The sequence below is a fragment of the Cupressus sempervirens genome, chromosome 8 (genome assembly GCF_028749045.1).
Source record: "Cupressus sempervirens isolate cs-2001-9-10 chromosome 8, ASM2874904v1, whole genome shotgun sequence".
NCBI classification, from domain to species: Eukaryota; Viridiplantae; Streptophyta; class Pinopsida; order Cupressales; family Cupressaceae; genus Cupressus; species Cupressus sempervirens.
In genome coordinates, this window is record NC_143125.1 from 747,380,680 (window position 1) to 747,401,454 (window position 20,775).

A 20,775-nucleotide genomic window follows, 5' to 3' on the forward strand; every position below is an offset into this window, starting at 1 on the left:
GGACCTTCAAATCAGCTCTGATCTGAGAGTTCTCTTCCACTACTTCCTTCAGCATCAATGCAACCACCTGACACTCAGCTTCTTTCTTATCATGAGCCTTCTTCGTTGAGTCCTTCTCCTAAAGAGCTTCTACCAAACGCTGCTCCGCTACTGCTACTTGCTAGTCCGCTTGCTGCTTTCCTCATGCACTTTCCTTGAGCTGTGCTAATAGAGCTACCCGCTCTGCTTCCCATGAAATCTGTTGGGTGGGAAGTCGGTCGGCCATCTCCTCTTGAGCCTTTTTCGCTGTCTCCCGAGCTTCCTGCCCAACCTCGCTCGTCTTCTCTCTGTAAGCACCAACTTTGCTAGGGACTTGCTCTGCTCTATGATGACAGCAAGGCGAGAACGGACATCCTTATCCTTCTCCTTCGCTGCTAGTAGAGGGTCTAACACCTGCACCCATTCATCTACTTTCTCTGCTGATGCTGCTGCACTCTGATCCTCCACCCCTGGTGATGCTGGTCCCTCGACTACCTCGCTGCTCGACCAAATGGCCTCCAACTGTAGGTCCAGGTCTCATCAACTAGTCAGACTTCCCACGACTGATAACTACAATGACTGGGGTCTAGGGGGCATTGCCCCCAGTAGGGTCGAGGGGCAGTGCCCCAGGTGCGCTCCTTGTCACACTCTAAAACCCACACAAAAATGCATGGGACACACTATTTTTGCGATTTCTTCTAATCCCACACTCTTTTTGGCAACCGCTGATGTTTTCCCTTCCCTTTGGCATCATCCATTATGCATTCTAAACATTTTTGATTTGTTGACATTTTTTTTTGTAGAACTTCTTATATTATTCGCATATGCCAAAAGATGTTATATCCAGATGATGATTACAATGATCCCGAAGGGGGTATATAAACATCTCGAGGAACCTTCCCAAAGGTGTCCGTCGGCTACATACAACATGTCGGCTACATAATAAGAACCTTCCTGATACCGACGTAGAACCTTCCCGATACAACCTTCCTGATATCGACGAGAACTCGATACAACCTTCCCAATACCGACGAGAACCTTCCTGATACACACCCTGTTGGCTGATACTAACGACATACATCCTGATACTGATGACATACATCCTGATACTGACGGCATACATCCTAATACCAACGACATACATCCTGATATTGACGACATACATCCTGATATTGACGGCATACATTCTGATACCATATTTACTGATGACAATCCCGAACTTAGGATATAATAATTTATTTTCCTCAATTACTCATAAAATGCAAACTAGGGCTCAAAACCAAATATTATCTTAAGCTTACTGATTCCTGATACTGTTTGAACCCTGTAGGCAAACTAGAACCTGTTTACCGTACAGGTAAAGAAATCAACGCACAGACAATAGATATGAATAGCAGAACTTATTATTATTCGCATATGCCAAACAGTACATTCTGCTTGATAAGATCTCATGATTACAATGCTTCTCGAAGGGGGTATAAATACTTTCCGAAGAACCTTTCCGAAGGGGTCCGTCGGCTACATGACAATAACCTTCCCGAAGGGACCCGTCGGCTACATACAAGAACCTTCCCGAAGGGGTCCGTCGGCTACATGACAATAACCTTTCCGAAGGGACCCGTCGGCTACATACAAGAACCTTCCCGAAGGGACCCGTCGGCTACATACAAGAACCTTCCCGAAGGGACCCATCGGCTACATAACAATAACCTTTCCGAAGGGACCCGTCGGCTGATACACAATTTTTACCGACGACAGAAGCTGACTCAAAACACCCTGAAACTGTACATGAAATTCCAGAGTGAGTCCCCTTAACAACCCATTGGCCTTCGAGAACTTTGGCAATAGGCCAACTTCTTGATGATTACTGAGCAATTTAGTGCGGGGACATGCCAGATTTCTTTCTTGAGATGCAGCAATAAGAATTCTTTTGTATTGATGCCTCCTCTACCATGATCTGGCTTCAGTCTAGGTTATAATTATTTTATGATGCTGTCTTGCACAGGTTGTAAAACTAGTGGATATCTAAACATTTTTTCTATATATAAAAAAGCTAATAGAATTTATTAGCTTTCAATTTCTCTATTTTATGACATTAATATAATCGTACAGTGGTATAATAACCTTTTCAAACTCTCTGAAAACCAGAATATATTTTTATATTTTTTAATTTTATTGAAGGATATACTCAAGGATGATAGTTATGTAATTATGATTTTGTTTTTTCAGGAAGAACAGATAATATCCCCATTTACAATTGCAGGAGAGGTTATACTACTATTTTTTAAGCTTTATGACCCAAAGGAAAAGGGGCTTCGGTAAGTCAAGATGTCCTAGGATAAATTTGTTACTATTGTCTTAGGTGAGTCCATATCGTTGTGCGCTTTGAATGCTAAACCATACTTGTTTTGAGTGTTCAGATACATAGGAAAACAACATGTGAAGAAAGACAGCAGGCCTATGGAAGATCTAGACAAGTTTAAACAAATGGCAGGGCTTGAAACAGATGAAGAAGTGGTGCTGTACGAGGTACACCACTGTATACTAGATCCATTCTAAGATTGAAATAAGCTTTTTTTAATAACTTGAGTTCTGTCTTTGAAACTAAGTTACCTGTGAGGTTTTCATGGCTTTATAAATTAGTTGCTTGGTAAGCTCTTGCATTGCCTTTTATGTGAGCATTTGAGGAGATAGATTGAATGATTTGATATACCTTTTACAAATAAATGTTTTCTCTATTACTTATTAAATGCATGGTGCTTTTGCACTTTCTAAATAAACTTTAAAGCTGACAGTGTTATTTGCTATAGATATTCTCAATAAAACACATGGTCGCAGTTTAGACACTTGTGATTTACTGGATGAATCAAAATCGTATTTGATGGATACCAGCTCCTTTTGGTTGTTGCCAGCACTTTTGTTGACCAAAATGTGCTAATAAGACATTAGGTTACTTTATTACAACAGCGCTAACTGCACAGAAAGTCAAACCACTGTGCCCCGTTACTAAATTTCAGATTGCATGAATATCAAGCATTAATAAAGGTTAAGCAAAGTTAAAAATTCAAAGAGAAATGATCAGAGATCTGGAGGCTTAATATGCATTTTACCTTTTTCAATCATGCATCAATGTTTTATGCTTGCATGAGACACTACCCTATCATGCATTTATTACTCATGTAAGCCTGAGCTAGCCTGATCCTTTGGGTTTTGTATGATTGTTTCCTAAAGGCCTGCAGAAGTAGTCATGCCTTCTATATAAAGTATACAGAGCTCCCCATCTCAGCCAGCAGAATTTAAGTTTTCCCCTTAGATATACATTGAAGTGTCTGCTAATGGTGGGAACTGATATAGTATTCAACCTTGAATACCTAACACCTCATGAGCTTGGGTGGGGAAATTATTGAACTGTTGCTGATTTGTGACTAATTAAGTCACAGTGTTTATTGGTATAGGTATGACCATTTTGTTTATCAAGATTTTCATACTAGTGCAAATAGAGAGAACCATTTATTGTAAACTGGAGTTGAAGAAAGTTCAAAATGCTTGTTGATGGCGAAATAGTTACCTGTACAAGGCAGATAAGCATAGTACAGGGTAAATAAACGAAATATAAATTCTAAATGTGTTGAGGAAACTCAAGAACTGCTGACATACCCTAAAGGACTCGGAACCTTAATTATTCAGAGAGCATCAAGTGTAATCTTTTGAAATAAAATAGTCAAATCTGATGGCATGAGGACAGCAAATTTAATACCCCTTTTATTGAAGATTAGATTTTGTAACCAATGTGCCTACATTGGGAGTAAAATGAAATTCTAATCTGTGGAATAGTGAGATAAGATTTGTCTTCATATTATATTGGTAAGTTCCCTGAAAATGAATCTAACCCTAGACACGAGACCACTGACAAATTTTACAATTACAACGATATGCACAATTGCTAATCCTATTTTTGAGAAAAATGAAATAAACTGAAAATATATTTAGCCTTGGATATGAGCACAAGACTGGAAACCACTCTTCTCTCAAAGGTAAGATTTTTTGGCTTTCACAAATTAAAGCTAGTAAGAATTTAAGTGGTTGGTTTGAAGTATAGTAACAACACCTTTATGCTGTGTAAAACCAGAAACCAACAAGTTAGAGCACAAAATTGTAAAGATATAACTACATCAACACATAGAAAACACCTGACTGCAAGAATTAAATAGCTAAACCTATATACAAAGCTGCAACCTAGACAGACAAATAATATGAAGGTAATGCTCAATACTACTTAACAACCCTCAATTTGATACTTGAAATACTGAACAAAGTGATGAAAACCACAAACTCTTGAGCTTTGAAAGCCTCATTTTTTGGAATTTAGGTTGTTGAATTGGATAGTATAGGTACATAGGTACGAAACTTTGATATGCATATTTTTGGGAGGGGTTGTGTAGGTTTTCATAGTGCCCCCATATAGGAGACATGCACATTGGTCATGGTTGACTTACTGAGTTCCCATAGGTTAGTAGAGTGTGGAGGGAGCCATATAGGGTGTAGAGAGTCATGCATGAGCTGTTTAGGCAGATTGGAGCAGTTGATCACAGGTTCCTAAAATTTAGGAGGGATGCCTATTATTTAGGGATTCCTTGGGAGTTGTCTAAGAGGCGTCCAAAGATCTCAGTAAGTGTTTTCGAGAAGTTGAATGCATTTCATATTTTTTAGGATGTGCTCCTATTTTTTAGGCAAAACTCCTAGATCATTGGTAGATGTCCATAGGGGTGCACATAGCAAACGCGAGACCGTTGAAATTTAGTTACAAGTTGGTAAGTCAAGTCTGCTACTTTTTTTGGAGGATCCCAAGATTTTATTGAGAATTGACAACGAACATGGTGCAGGAGCACCTAGGTAAGGCTATCTAATAACCTAGGGTTCCTAGTTGAGTTTTGGCTTGTAGTGGCCTTAGCCAAACCACTAATGGAATAAAGAGGGATAGAGAGTCCTAGGGCAGGACTTAGCCATTAGGAGGCCTAATTGGGTCTTCATTACTACCTAGTCATCCAAAGTTGCTTATTGAAGTCAAATTGTTGTCATTGTTGCTAAGAATGGAAATTGTGCATCTAGAGGGCTAGATTAGTCAACTAAGTGGTGGAATGACATTTTCATGTCATAAGTGACATATCTAGGAACTTGGTGGAGTTTCATGGGATTTGGACCAAGTTTGGCCTAACTAGGACAAAATTGTAAAAATTGCTTGACAATTTTGCAAAATTGGAAAAGTTATCATGACAACTTTTCTTGCAAAAGTGCAACTTCGATCAAATGGTTGTGCAACCACCTCTAAGAAGTTGGATCAGAGGTGATAGACCTATATAAGGCCTCCCTCGACTTGTCACAAGGGTTGGAGGTAGTCTTGAAGGAAGAGCAACTTATGAAGGAGCAAGTTTTCAGAGTATTTTGATATATTTCCTTGTTGTTGGTATTTCTTTGGATTGAACTCAGCTCTGTGACTTGTGAACATGATAGCCCATGTAATTAGTACATTCTGTGTGTGTTTAGTTAGAGTGTTTGGTTCATTTTCATTGCTTTTGTAAATTCTTTAATTTTTGTGCACTATCGCTGGTCTGAACCAGGCAGTTTGTGTAAATGGGGTCATAACTCACCATTCCACCATGGCATTTGTATGGGCTCTTGGAATTGGTGAGATGATTCCTTGTACCATATGTGTGGAGAAGGTTGAGCCCTGGAAAGTTTGTTTGCTATTTTTGCAATGATGCCCTAGGTGAGCTAGTAGTGCATGGCTACGGAACACAGAGCACTGCAAGAGTCTTTCAATGGACTGAAAGCATTGGATGTTTCAATCTGAGCATTTGGAGAGGAAGGAGGAAGTTTGAGGAGGCCCCATGCCCAAGGAGAAGTTTGGGTGATGAGTTCTGTGAGGAGAAAAAGTAAACCCTTGTGCAGACTATATAAAGTCCAGAAACCCTTGTTTTTAGGCTATAATATAACACTCCATTGTATAGACAGTTTGAGGAGTGGAGACTAGCAAAATCTTGAAGGGCTCCATAAAGGTTATCAAGAAGTGAAGCTTGTTTGGCACTTTGATAAAATTTGGAGTTATTGGTCAAATAGTGAGAATTTAGGTCTGATTCCTTGTAGCCCAAATTAGGACTGTATGGTGCTAGATCTTGAAATCGATAGGGATTTCAATGAAATTAGGGTTGTTTGATGTTGTAATGGACCCAAAACCTTAGTAACAAGCCTTCCTCTCCATTGTTGATTGTTTTTGATAAAATTTGGTTGTTAGGTATAGGGGATGCAGGGAGACATCCAAGGGCAAGGTTATGGCTAAGTTGGTTCTAATATTGATGTTGGAAAATTGAAGATAAGAGGTTCAAATTAGGAACCCTCTTGAGTTAGGGTAGTGAAGAACCCTAATAGGCTAGAGAAGTGGCCTAGAGAAGACCCTAGGGCAATTAGAGTTGGTGAGTGAGCAAGATTTGTCATTACATCAGAACATGTTCACCACCTAAGGGAAAGAGGAGATGAGTATAGACCTCTTCAATAGTTTCTGGCACCTTGAGCAAGGTTCCTAAATTTTAGGGCAAGTGGTACAGGAGCACCTTATGGTGAAACACAAGACCCTAGTCAATTTTCGCTTGTTCATTCATGGTGAGTCAAGGATGTAATAAAGGATAGTGAAAAGCCTCAAGAGTGTGTTAGTGTGTTTAGGATGTTAATGTAATATTCATACCAAGTTTGGTCAATCTGTATTTTGTATGGGCAAAATATTGCTAATTGGGCCAAATAAGTAAAGTATGAGTCTAAGTGTTAGGAGAGCCTATTTTAGGCTTAGAAATTTTTTATCCACCTTGAAAAATGCTTTGGTAAATCTCTGATTGCAGAGAAGAAAGAGATGAGTGAAATTGCAAAAATTTGCAAAAGTTGTCAATTCAACATTGACAACATTGCAAGACAACTTTGCAACAAAGTTGCATCTTTGTAAGAACCAGTTATGGGCGGCCTAGGAAGAGTGTGGGTGGTAGCTATTGATGTATTTAAGGCCTGTCCATGCCAAATCAAGGGTTGGATGTCTTGTTTATGAAAGTTGAATATAAAGAGTAGTGGACTGTTACTGCACAATTCAATTGCAACATGAGCATCTATACTTTGATTGATTCAATTTCTATATTTTTCATTGTAAATAAGTAGTTTAGTTGGTCTTTATACTTTGTGTACAAGGGTGTGAGTAGTTAAGAAGTTTTGGTGTGCTAGTAAAAATTCTGAAGTTCTTTGCCAGTCAATGGCCTAAATTGAGTGCTTTGTACAAAATGACTTTCCATTTCATTTCCCATCATTGAATTAGTATGACCTTTGGAGAAATGAAAGCAGGGAAGGTGTAAATTCTCATGTTTTTGACTAAATATTTGCATAGCTAAATATTTGCAATGGTGGATTGAAAGACTCAAACGAATGAGTCATTGAGTTAGGGCAAAGTCTAGAGATGGGGAATCTTGAGTTTGAAAGGATTTTTAATCCATTTGCCACTATTTGAATCAAATTGAATAATTTTACTAGTTAAAACCCTCACATTACCCCGAAATTGTGGATGTCTTGTATGGTCGCATGGGAGAGTGAAACCTACCAAATCTGTTAGCACTCCAAAAAGGGTGTTAGGATCAATGATTTTTTTGCCAATTCCTTAAGGTGGGTTCAACAAGAAAACCTGAAAACTTGAAAGAAGGGCTGATTGTGCACAAAGGAATACTAGGTCTAAAGAGAGGTGTTGTGAAAACAATAAGGGAGAGACTTATTGTTAAGGATAAATGAACCTACGAGCTGGCTTGTAAGTTGGATTGAACACCTCCACCACCTTGCAAGGTTTCCATTGTGTCTTGGAGGCTGGTCAATGCATGGTGAAGCTAAGTGCATTAATAGTAAAGAAGTGTCAAAACCCTTGGTAGGTCACCTAGAATGAATTAAACAAGAGGGATCTTGTGAGCATTTTGAGGAGCCTTGAGGCTTTGTTACACCTTGGAAAACCTTTGATCAAGGAGTAAAAACAGTTAGCAATATGATGAACTAGGTGAACCCTATTAAATTGGTATTAGAGCAAGAATGTTTTGGGCAAGGAAGTGAGTATATGTCTAAACTTGTGTGTGTTAGTGAATCCACAATGGTGACAAATGTAGAACTAGCTAAGAGAGTGCTAGATCAGGAAGATGAGAACACATAGTTGAGGGACAAGCTTGTAGAGATGGAGGCAGAGTTTGGAGAGGTAGCCTAGAAAATAGAAGAAGTGACAAGCAAGGTCACTAAGAAGGAGGAACAAGAAAAGATAAAAGAAGTGTTGATTGAGGATTAATTACCTGAGCTTGATCCTGTGTTGCAATAGAGTCCTTCCTTAAGGTTATTAAGTCTTTGCGGGGAAAAACCTTAGAAGGTATGCCATTGTTTAGTTGAAAAATGGAAGAACTTATCATGGAGTGGATTGAAGGAATGGAAAATCACTTTGAGTGAGAGAATGTGAGTGAATTGCAAAAGGTTAAGGTTTCCAAGTCAAGGATGAGAGGAGCCGCATTGACTTAGAGGAATTTTTTTGCAAATCGAAAGAGAAAAAAGGGAAAGGCTCTATAGTTAGTTGAAAAGGAATGGTGGATAAAATTGAAGAGACTTACCTTCTTGAGGAGTATGAGGTACAATTGCATAAGAAGAGACAAAATTTAAGTAAGAAAGGCTTAGATGTAAGTGCATTTACTAAAGAATTTCTAAAATTAAGTCTTAGATCCCATGTGGTGGAGGAGGAAATTATTAAAGTGGCTAGATATCTAAATGGGATGAGGTGGAATATGCTAGAAGAAATAAGCCTTTTGAGTCCAAATATTGTCTGTAAATGTTATCACCTTGCCCTCAAGGTCGAGGAGAAACTCAAAAAGAAGCATGAGACTAGTAGTAGGCATCAAGGAATAGGAAGAGATGGCAGGGGTTACAATGGAAGTTATCCTGGGAGAAATTCTAAACAAAGAGCTCAAGGCGAGTCCAAGCGTACTAAACAAAGTGGGGAAACTAGCAGCAGAGGTGGTTACAACAAGGGTAGAAGCCCAAGCAATAGTTTTAGAGGCTGATCTAGTGGACAAGGGGATCTTCTTATTTTTCTACTATGAAGTGTTACAACTGTAATAATGTTGGGTATCCAGCATATAGGTGCCCTAAAAAAAGTTCCTCATCCCAAGGTGGAGAGAAAAGAGTCCATTATGTGCAAGAGGAGACATCAAGCAGTAAGACATCTGAAGTGGTATTGGATTCAAAGGTAGGAGATAATCTTATGATAAGGAGAACCCTCATCAAGGAGCCAACCCAAGAATAACCAAGCCAAAGGAGGTCCCTTTTCAGAATCAATTGCAAAATGTTAGGTAAGGTGTGCAAAGTTATTATTGATTCAAGATCCAGTAACAATATCATTTCTGATGAAGTAGTAAGTTAAATTTGTCAAGAATCCCTCACAATAATCCATATAGGGTAACTTGGTTAAATAAGGGTCAACATGTACTTGTGAATGAACAGGCTTGGGCAGACTTCACCATATGAAGGTATTAGGATAGGGTACTATGTGATGTCTTACCCATGGATGCTTGCCCTTTCCTACTAGGAAGGCCTTGGTAGTTTGTTAGGCAAGCTATGTATGATGGAACTAAGAATACATACTCTTTTAAGAAGGATGGAGTCACCTATAAAATTCAGTCCATTTTAGATGTGGGAGAAGTAAGGATAGTAGGCCCTAATGTACTTTTGGTGGGAGAGAAAGAGTTTGTTAACACCCTAGAAGAAGGTGATGGCAAGGGGTTTTCCCTAGTCTTGAAACCAAAAGAAGAGAAGATTGATAAGAAACATGATGCTCCTGTAGAGGTTTTAGAAGTTACTAGAGCAATACAAAGAGATAACAAGTGATGGACAACCTGCCACATTGCCACCCAAAAGAGCCATCAGTGATCAGATTGAATTTATCCTAGGGGCCTCATTACCCAACAAGGTTGCATATAAAATGACTCCACAACAAAATGAATAAATCACAAAAAATGTACAAGAACTTCTTGACAATGGCTTAATTAGAAAGAGCATTAGCCCTTGTGCAGTGGTCCCTATCGTGTTAGCTCCAAAGAAAGGTAGTTCTTGGATATTGTGTTCTAATTCCAAAGACATTAATAGGATTGCCATAAGATATAGTTTCCTAATCCCAAGGATAGAAGATTTAATAGATTGTCTAGGGGAAGCCACGCATTTTACTAAGATTGACCTTGTGGGTGGTTTACCATTAGATAAGAATCAAGGAGGGAGATGAGTGGAAAACTTCTTTGAGGACCACAAAAGGTTTGTATGAGTGGCTTGTAATGCCATTTGGGTTGACCAATACCCCTAGTACCTTTATGAGGTTAATGAATGAGGTGTTGAAGGACTCCATAGGTAAGTTTTTTGTTGTTTACCTTTATGACATTCTGACTTTCAGTAAGAATAAAGCCAATCATTTGAAGCATTTGCAAATTGTATTACAAAGATCGCACAAGGAGAAGCTAACTATAAACTTGGAGAAGTATGAACAATGAAATAGGAATTAATCTATCTTGGCTCTGTCATATCACATAGAGACCTAAAAATGGACCTAGCAAGGAGGAAGTAATCTTAAGTTGGCCTACTCCCAAATATGCCATAGAGGTAACAATCTTTCATGGGTAGAAAGTTTATTAGACAACTCAGTGGGATACGTGCACCAGTCCTAGAAACCATTAAAGGAGGAATAAAGGCAATGTTTCAATGGATGGAAGAAGCCAATAGAGGTTTTGAGACCTTGAAGGAGAAAATAGCCACACAAGTCATCTTAATACTACCTAGCTTTGAGAAGTTGTTCACTATTGAATGTGATGCCAGTAATGTTGCCATAGGTGCAGTCCTTAGTTAGGAAGACAAACCACTTGCATTTCATAGTGAGAAGCTTAGTGATGCAAAGAAAAGATACTCCTCATATGACTTAGAACTATATGCTTTTTTGTTCAAGCTTTGAGAAAGTAGAGGCACTATCTCCTCCCTAAAGAGTTTGTGGTGTATACACACAATCAAGCCTTTAGTTTCCTAAATTCCCAAGACAAACTCACTCACAAGCACATGAAGTGGGTAGAATATCTTCAAGCCTATACATTTACCATCAAGCATAAGAATGGACAAGCAAAACAAAGTTGCAAATGCCCTAAGAATGAGGCTTTTGATAGGCCAAGAAATTCAATTAAGGAGAATTGGCATAGATAGTTTTAAAGAATTTTACCTTGATGATGAGGACTTCTTTGCTCCTTATAAGGTATGTGTTGTGAAGTTTTCACATCATCGACCCAAAAAATCTTGGGGACCCCCTTTTTTTGATTGCCTTGGCAATATTTTTTGGAGTTGTCCAAGTTTTCGATTTGAAAATTGTACACCTTGGACGCCTTCGAGCCAAAAGGGATGTGGTCAGATTTATTTTTTCACTTGGTCTTAAGTTGATTTTCCGAAACATGTAATTTTATCCTTAAGCCAGACAAATTTCAAAGACGACATTTTTTTTTGATGGTTAGAACAATATTCGACAGGATAAATTTACAACTCTTTAGACTTAGACGGATTTTGAAAATTGGATGTAATTAAATAATCTCGAGCATTTTCAAAATGAAATTCTTTAGATTTAATTGTTTTGGAAAATCTTTAATTTTTTGGTGAAAAAGGAAATTTTGTGATAGTAAAATTAAATTGAAAAAACTGATTTTGAATGCTAGAAAATGATTTATTTTGGTTAAAAATTAAAATTGCATTGCAAAATGGAAAGTGGACTTAATTGCAAAACTTTGCATTAAATTGGTTAAAAAATTGCCTTGAAGATTTTAAAAATATTAAAAAGATTGGTAAATTAAAATTGAAAATTGATTTTAGCTTGCTAAATCCGATTTTAATGATATTTTAACTACCAAAATGTTATTAAATGAAAATTTTAACATCTCCAATGTTTTGTTAATTTTATTTTGCAGTTTTTTGGTCACAACTGGCAATTAAATGGGCAAATTTCGCTATGGGCAAAAATAAATTTTGGCTTGGCATTTAAATTTAGGCCATTGATAAAACACTAATCTAATTTTCCTCTCTTAAAGGGCTAGTCGGCCAGCTTGAGGGAACAAGGAGATTGTGGTATAAGAGGGCTCCCCCCTCTCTCATTTCCTCATTCCATCTCATTTCTTCTTCTATGTTTGGCGAATTTTCTTGGAGGAGCATCTTGCATAAATTTGGCGATTTTTCTAAAAAGAGGCAATTTCAGACTTGGTGATTTTCCTTGGAGTAGATTTTCCTTGCTTGGCACCATTCTCCTTCTTCCAATTTGGATGAATTTCTGCCCTAGACCAGTTGGGGAGCAGATCTGAATATTTTCTCCTAAATATTTTCTCTTGCTTGGGCGATTTTTCAAAGTTCTGATTTTCTTGCAAAGGGCTGTGAATTTCTGCCCTAGATTTGGGCAATTTTTATTTGGTGGAGGATACATGATCCGAGGTCTGATTTTTGGGCAGATGTGGGCAGTTTCAAAGTGATCAAAGTTCTGATTTTTGCTAGGGCATCATTATTTGCAAGGAAGGCTTGAATTTTCGAAGGTGCGATCCGAAATTGAAGAAGGCTTGGTTATTGGTAAAGATAAAATTAAGGTAAAATTCTATTCATTTTAGAGGTGAAGGTTGGTTTAAAGGTGGATTCCATTCCTTGTTCTTGCTTGGTTCATTTCTCTTATATTCTTCTTGCACTCATCATCCACCACTTCATCATTCCATTGATAGGTTGAAGTTTGGAGAGATAAGTGTAGATTTCAAATAGGACACTTGGTGAGGTGGAAATAAGCTAGACCACCCTAGGATTGAAGTAGGCAGATATAAGTGTATTCCATCCTAAGGTAACAAAGAGGCATAAATAAGTGGTAGTCCAGCCCCTAGGTTGAAGATTGGAGAGATAAGTGTAGAGATAGGACTTAGCGAAGTAGAAATAAGTTAGATTCCATTGATAGAAAGAAGGTTGGAGATCGATAAGTGTAATCCATATCATTTACAACGAAGGGGCAAAAATAAGTGTCTCGGATGGTAGATGTTAGTACAAGCAAGAACCCTAAGGGAACGAATATCAAAAGAGACAAGGAAGACATGATGTCCAAGACCGCCTTCTTCTCGAAAGTGAGGCGAATAAGTGATAACAATATCAACACAATAAACATGATATAGCTAAGGGATAGATTGAAGGAAGGACAATCCCCCATGGCAAAGAAGATCTACAAAAGCGGTATTGTACACGCGACAACTTTCCCTCCTACTTTGCCTTTTTTGGAATTGGTCATGGAGTGTGCATCCCAGTTTGATTTGGTTAGTAAGTCCATCATTTTTTATGAAGGGAAGAGAGTGTTAGCTAACATCAGCGGACACGTGGTCGAAGAAGCATTTAATATTCCCTAGTATAAAGGCATGACAGTAGTAATAATGGATCAAGCGGCTAAGTTATTCTAGGAAAACTAGGAGGCTTATTTCATTCATCTAAAGCAGTATTGGCTACACAAAGGCAAGAAGGGAGTCACCAGGTCATTAAGGCTCATTGTGTCAGATTTCAAATCAGAGTATAGCGATCTCATTGTGCTTCTTAGCCGGATCATGGGCTTAGCTCAAGGTATGCAATTCGAAAATTGGATGTACTTCTTATTGATGAAATTGAAAAAGGAAAAAGAAGATTTGATTGGGCTAGGATCATAAGTGAAAATCTAGAATTACAACTTTGGATAGTGCAAAATAAAAAGCAATTCTATATGGGGTCCTATTTGTTCCATTTGATTGTGAGATTGTACGAAAATCCTGGACTTAAGGCCTTAGAAGTAATTGGCAATGGGCTGGGGCAATGTTTGGTGCATGAGTGCTATCCACAGCTTCATTTGCACAACAAAGACTATAAGATGTTTTGTGACGCCTTTGTGATGAAGACAATAAGGATATTACAAGGGACACCTGCTAAGAGGCTCTCTTAGAAGCATAAGCAAAAGTTAAGAAGAACGGGAGTTGGTTCATCCAATTCCCGCCATTCATTTATATTAGAGTAGCAGGAAGCATAGGTTGTCCCAAGAGACTTCCAAGGTACCCACCCGACAGGGTAGTTTTGATGGAATTGGCTAGGCAACTTGAACATTATGACAGAATAATGAAACTTAAGGGTGAGACAGGGATTACTTTCTCATTCGGAATTGGCAATGATAATTGCCCCAATCCTGTCGCCTTTGCTGATACGGAAAAAGAATTAGAATGGTATCATCTAGGATGGTATAGAGCAAGGCAAGGATTCGATCCTAATGGTCTTATCAAGGCATCTCATGGAAATGCATTTAAACATGTTTCTAATATAGAAGATTTTTGAGCCAATGCCTAAGATGACTTTCATGTGAGAAAGCTAGCTTTCTCAATATTGCCAGTAAACATGATGAGAGATATCAGATGGAGAGGCTTTACTATTCCCAATCAACTAGAAGATGATGAAAATGTTCTAAGGGAAGATTATGATACAATAGATGGAACGGAGTTGATTCTAGTGGATTGAGACGATCATCAAGATCCTTCCTTGGAGTTTGTTATAAGGACAGTTGATTTGCACACCGAGTCATGGTACAATGGGAAGTTAAGAAAATTATAAAGTTAGAGGGTACACCTCACTTATGAGAAGATGAAACCAAAGGAAGGTCCAGCGGAGTCAATTGGGCAAAAGGGTGAAGGAAGTAGCTGGCAACAAGGAATAGTTAGAAACAAGAAGAGAGGTTTGGAGGTTGAGAAAGGTAAAGAACATCAGGAACCTCTAGCAAAGAGACAAAATGCAGCACCGTGCATAATTGAGGCTAGAGGCCAAGAAGATAATACAAGTGGACAAAGGCCGCAGTAGAGGTGAGCTCTGATTCAGAATCAAGTGGTTACAGTGATAGCACCGAGTATTCTCCTCTCTTAGAGAACCAACGTGGAGATGACATGGCAGTTACTAGTGAAGAAGAAGATGGGCTTGTTGATATCGAGGAAATAAGTGAAGCGCCTAAGGTCGTTGGTGATGATTGGCTAATCGAACCAAATCTAGATTTGGGGAGATGCACTGCACCACTATGGTTAAGGCAAATGCTTATGCCAAAAGGCGAGGTAGTGATTGTCCGAACAGTTGAAGACATCCAAGGATTAATGGAAAAGGGTGATAGCAAGAACCAGAAACAAATTGCAAAAATGGTGGCAAAGGTAATTAGGAGTGACAGTGATGGTCATCGAAAGGTTCAGATTGCTATACCAATGGTTAGCAAGGCATTGGATGAAATTGCAGCTTAGGAATACAAGACAGTAGAGCATAACTTGGGAAGAAACGCAGATGACATGGAATATGAGGAGATCCAGGAGGGCATAGTTTCAATCATAGAAAGGTTGAGGAAGGCGAATGAAAGGGTCATAAAATTGGAAGCCGAGAACAAATATTGGAGAGATTGCCAACCTATCCAACAGTTGCACCAGGCAACCCTTCCTCAAGACAACGGGAGCAACATATAAGAGATATTGGCTCAGCTGCATGAAGTCAAGGATTGGATCCATGATATAATCCAAGACGAGCGAAATTTCTTGCCTTTCTTTATCTCAACATTTAGGTCATTAGTGGCTATTAGAGATAAATTTAGAATATTTGAAGGTGAGTGGAAGGATTTCCTTCCAGTCAAGGATGTAGTCATTCCCAGGCTACAGGCATTCATTGAGCTACCAGAGAAATATTTGGAAAGAGCCAAGTTGGTTGATGAAGGAGGATTGAGTACAGTAGAGTCTTGGTTTGTTACCTTGACTACCAGATTGAGAATACTTGAGGAAATATAGAAGGAGATTGCACAACATAGCCCAAGCATTGACGCTTCCATTTCAACCATGATGAGTGATGTCGGGGTGGCACTCGATTTTGAAGATATTAAAGAGGAGAGTGTCAATGAGATAGAGTTGGGATCAAGATTGGACGAGTTGGGAAAGGTTTCCATCAAAAATAAACATTTGGGTACCCTTTCCTCCCTCAATGCCTTTATCGGATATGCAAAAGAGTATGAGAAGGACCATGAGAAGACACTGCAATTAGCAAGCAGCATGATGAATTCAGCTGAGCTCAAGATGAAACGTACACCTTGTCCTCCCATGAAGGAAGTCAATGAAAGGCTAGCCAAGTTCATTGCCTTGGCTAAAAAGATGAAAGAAAAGGGTAGATTTATATTAGAAGACCACTTGATGTAAGCGCAAGTGGCAATTTCTCTTTCTTCTTGGATATGGTAGGTGTCTGATTTTGATTGGCTACCATTTTGGTGCCTTCTCATTAGTTGCCACTTTTCTTTTTTTTCATTGGTCCATTGATGAGGTGGCATCTTCTGATTGGCCGATGATGTGGCAACCCTAATTAGGGTTTCTAGGATCCAATATGGATCATTGATTTTGCCTCTTTATCTCCACCATCGGTTGTAAATTTTGGCCTTTATATAAGGTCATTTGCTCTCATTTGTAAAAGGTCAGAGAAAATTGTTGCTAAGATAATGCCAAAATTGCTTTTCTTTATCATTGTTGTGACTTGCATGGTGATTAAAAAATTTTGGTACTATTGCATGGTTTCTACTTTCACTAGTTAGAATTAGATTTCTTTTGAAGTTGTTAAAGTAGATTTCATTCCAAGAAGTTTGTTAAGTAAAGAGGAAAGTAGATGGATAGTTGCATGGTAGTATTAGTGGATGTTTGATAGGGATCTATAACTAGGCCACTAGCATCCTAGTAGCTTGTTAGGAAGCCTTGTGTGGTAAACTAGTCTTTTTCCCTTAAATCATTGCATCTATGGAGGAAGAGCCACTGGTTAGCTTTCATTAGATTCAATACTCGTCCATTTGCTAATCTTTCCATTCATAGGAGTAGAAGTAGAATAGCAAGTAGTTGAGTAGTCGGAGTTTGAAAAAGAAAGTTTGGAAGGTATAAGTATCTGAACACACCTCCCATTACCATCACCATCTCCATCAACATCATTTGGAACTCATAGAAAACCATCAACATCACCACCATCATATAAAAGGTCCAAGTTGTCCTTGAATAAATAGCGTAAGGCCGCCTACGTGATTACCAGCAAATCACATCAATATACTAAGTTAGTATCCATAAGTGTAAGGAACATTGGAGTTTTTTCTTATGTCTTCACGAGTATTAACTTTTCAAGAGAGGAATTGAGGGTTTGATATCCCATATCAAGTGTTCAATTGCTATATGTTATGTATGTAGTGGTACAAAACTAATATCAATAGTATGTAAAGAGTTTCAAAATTATTTTCATAGTGAGTTATCAGACTATACTCTTCGAGAGGGTTTTTTGTTTAAAGGGGGACAACTTTGTGTACCTAGAGGTTCAATGAGAGGAAGCCTAATGCAAAATAAGAAAAATGGGAGTTTTAGTGGTCACATTGGCATAAATAAGACCTTAGAACTTGTTTAAAGATATTGCTATTGGTCCAAGATGAATAGAGACATTAGAAGGTATGTGTTATCTTATACTATCTATCAGAAGGCTAAGGGAACATCATCAAATGCAGGCTTGTACCAGCCTGTTTCCATCCCAAATAGGCCTTGGGAGTACATCAATATCCATTTTTTGGCTCGCTTACCGAAGACTAAACATGGGTATGATAGCTTTAATGCCACTGTTGATAGATTTAGAGGCCCATTTTATGCTTTGCAAGACCACCCATGATGCATGCCATATTGCCAATTTGTTTTTCAAGAAAGTTATTTGGATTCATGGTTTTCCAATAAGTATTGTTTCGTACAGAGACTCCAAATTTATGCTTCATTTCTAGAAAACTTTATGGAAGAAGCTTGGAACCAACCACTCATTTGGGTCTTCTTATCACCTACAAACAAATAGAGAGACTGAGATTTTCAACAACAGTTTGGAAAATCTTCTAAGATGCCTTACTAAGGAATATGATCAAACATGCGATCAAGTCATTCCTTAAGTTGATTTTTCTTACAATGACACTATAACAGGACCATAGGTAAAAGCCCCTTTTAAGTTGTTTATAGGGTACACCCAAGAAGCATTTGTGAGCTCAGAGACCTTGGACAAATGGCAACAAGAAGTGGATATCCAAGGAACCTTTCTTAGTCCATGAAGGAGATACATGGTTTAGTTATAATTATAATATAGCCAAAGGTTGGAAAATAATAATTCCACTCACAAGGTGTTAATATAAGGATACCACCCTATATCTATCTATACTTGTATATGCATGGACACACGTATATGTACATATACGTGATATGAAAAGCATATGTATCTTGGGTATACATCTTATTCTAAGTGGATGTATATGCTCATGTATGTCTTATTTGAATTACACATATACATACACACACACACACACATATATATGCGCAAATATATGCTTTGAAGTTCATATCAACAAAGGTAAATATGTTTTTTCATTTAGTTATTTTACCATCTTATTAAATATGTAGACCAGCCTATTTCATGGTAATCACTTGGTACCCCCTTATTGCCTAATCTGGTTTTTCCTTTAACCAAGGTGGTTTTAGGACCCATACTTGTTAGCTCGATGGTAGGTGGTGTCCTCATGCCTTTTCTTTTTCAGGAAATGCTTCCCTCCCTTTTTTGCGTTCTTGCAAGAAGAATTTAACCAAGGTAATAACATTTTTCTTGTCATTTAATTAAGTCAAATCTATTATAACAAGTATTCATATTAACTATACTTTTCCAATTGCTATGAAAACTTAACAATTAACTATGTTCCAAATCACATGAACTTATAATGAAAAACCAACACTTCCATTTCACATGAATGATAACTATTAACTAACTTAACCAAATCAACTTACTTCACATGAAGTTCACAACAACTATAAAAAGCATTTTATTTCTAAGAAAAAAATAGGGATGCGACATACCCTACCCCTTGTGTTTCATCATCCCCAATGAACTTTGCCATTTAAATATTTAAAAGAATATTCAAACAAGTATGAGGTTTATGCCATAATAAAATCATCATAGTTCAATTGAAATCTCAATTTATCTATTTCAATCTATAGTTCAAGTTGTTAGAAAAATATGTGGACATTTTTGGAAGATCTTATCATAGTCTTCCCATGTGGCATTCTCCTTGACATACTAGTCCCATTGGACCTTGCACTGAGTGATAACTTAATTTTGTAAGAGAAGCTTACGCACCTCAAGTATTCTAAGTGGTTCTATTTCCACCACCCATGGATCTCGCACCTGCAAGAGTTTCCAATCAATAATATGTTCATGGATGGTTATATACTTCTTAAGATAAGAAACGTGAAACACATTATGAATTCTGGCAAGAGCTGGAGGTAGAGCAATAATGTAGGATATGAGTTTTATGAATTCTAGCACCTCAAAGGGTTCCACATATCTCGGGATTAATTTGGCATTCTTACCAAACTTGATAGTACTCTTCTGTGGTTTAACTTTCAAGATAACCTTTTCTTCCAATCAAAATTCTCTAGGAATCCGTTTTGCATCTGCATAACATTTTTGTCAATCATTTGCCTCCTTCAGCCTCTGACGGATCTGAACTACCTATTTCTCCATCTCTGGAAGCATCTCAAGCCTAATAATAATTTGGTTGTCAATTCTTTTTCAACTTCTAGGACTTCTGTACTCATGCCCATATAGAGCTTTAAAGGGTGTCATGTTAATGGCAAATTGATAGGAGTTGTTGTAGGAAAATTCAACTAGAGGGAGGTACATCTCCCATTAACACTATTGATCCATGCAATATACTCTAAAGATATCTTCTAATACTTGGTTTACTCTTTCTATTTGTCCATCGGTCTTTGGATGGTAAGCTGAACTAATGTTTGGTTTCATTCCCAAAGCTGAGAATAAAGTTTGCCAAAATCTAGTTTTCCAAAATCTAGATATTATCCTAGCATCTTTGTCACATATAATCTTTTTTGGAATTCCATGAATTCTAAAAGTCTCTTTTGCAAATTTATGGGTCATCTTTGGCACCCCATCTGCTAAGTCCTTGGGATGAAATATGCTACCTTTTCTACCTGATCCACGACCACTTGGATGGTATTATGTCTATTTCAAATCATGTGTAGCTCCTAGATGAAATCCATAGTAATTATTTTCCATTTCCATTTTGTAACCTCATTTGGATGAAATGACCTAGTTGGGTATCGGTGTTCAACCTTAACCCTTTGACACTTGAGGCAACCTACTACAAAATCAACTACTTCCTTCTTCATGCCTTTCCAAAAGTACAAGGGCTTCATGTCAACCATCATCTTTGTTATCCTGGGGTGCCCCGAGTAAGGAGTGGCATGGATTTTTACCAAAATCATTTTTTAAATCTCTAAGTCCTTAGGAATGTACATCCTACCATTCTATCTTAGGAGCCCATCTACTTCCAGTTGATATCCTTCATATTTAATTTCTTGGGGATCCCTAAGAAGTGCTTGATGTACCTCAATATAAAATTCATCTCTTGGCAGATGTTGGATTACTTTCTCCCTAAGCCCAATATTTATTTCTACCATAGCTGAAATATGTCTTTGCTGACTTAGGGTGTCAGCTACTCTATTCTCTTTACCCTTGATATAACTAATCTTGAAATCATAATCTACTAGAAACTCAAACCACCTCCTTTGGTGAGCATTTAGATTAGGT

General features: G+C 37.9%; 1 protein-coding gene across 1 annotated transcript in view; it reads left to right on the forward strand.

Annotated features, from left to right (window-relative positions):
* The window catches only part of LOC149544578 (ubiquitin C-terminal hydrolase 13-like), a 254,280-nt gene that overhangs the window by 153,105 nt on the left and 80,400 nt on the right, over positions 1–20,775 (forward strand). Inside the window, exons 20-21 of the mRNA XM_089795193.1 lie at positions 2,248–2,336; positions 2,439–2,547. Of these exons, the coding sequence (XP_089651319.1) occupies positions 2,248–2,336; positions 2,439–2,547 (198 nt within the window). The remainder of the gene's footprint in view (positions 1–2,247; positions 2,337–2,438; positions 2,548–20,775) is intronic.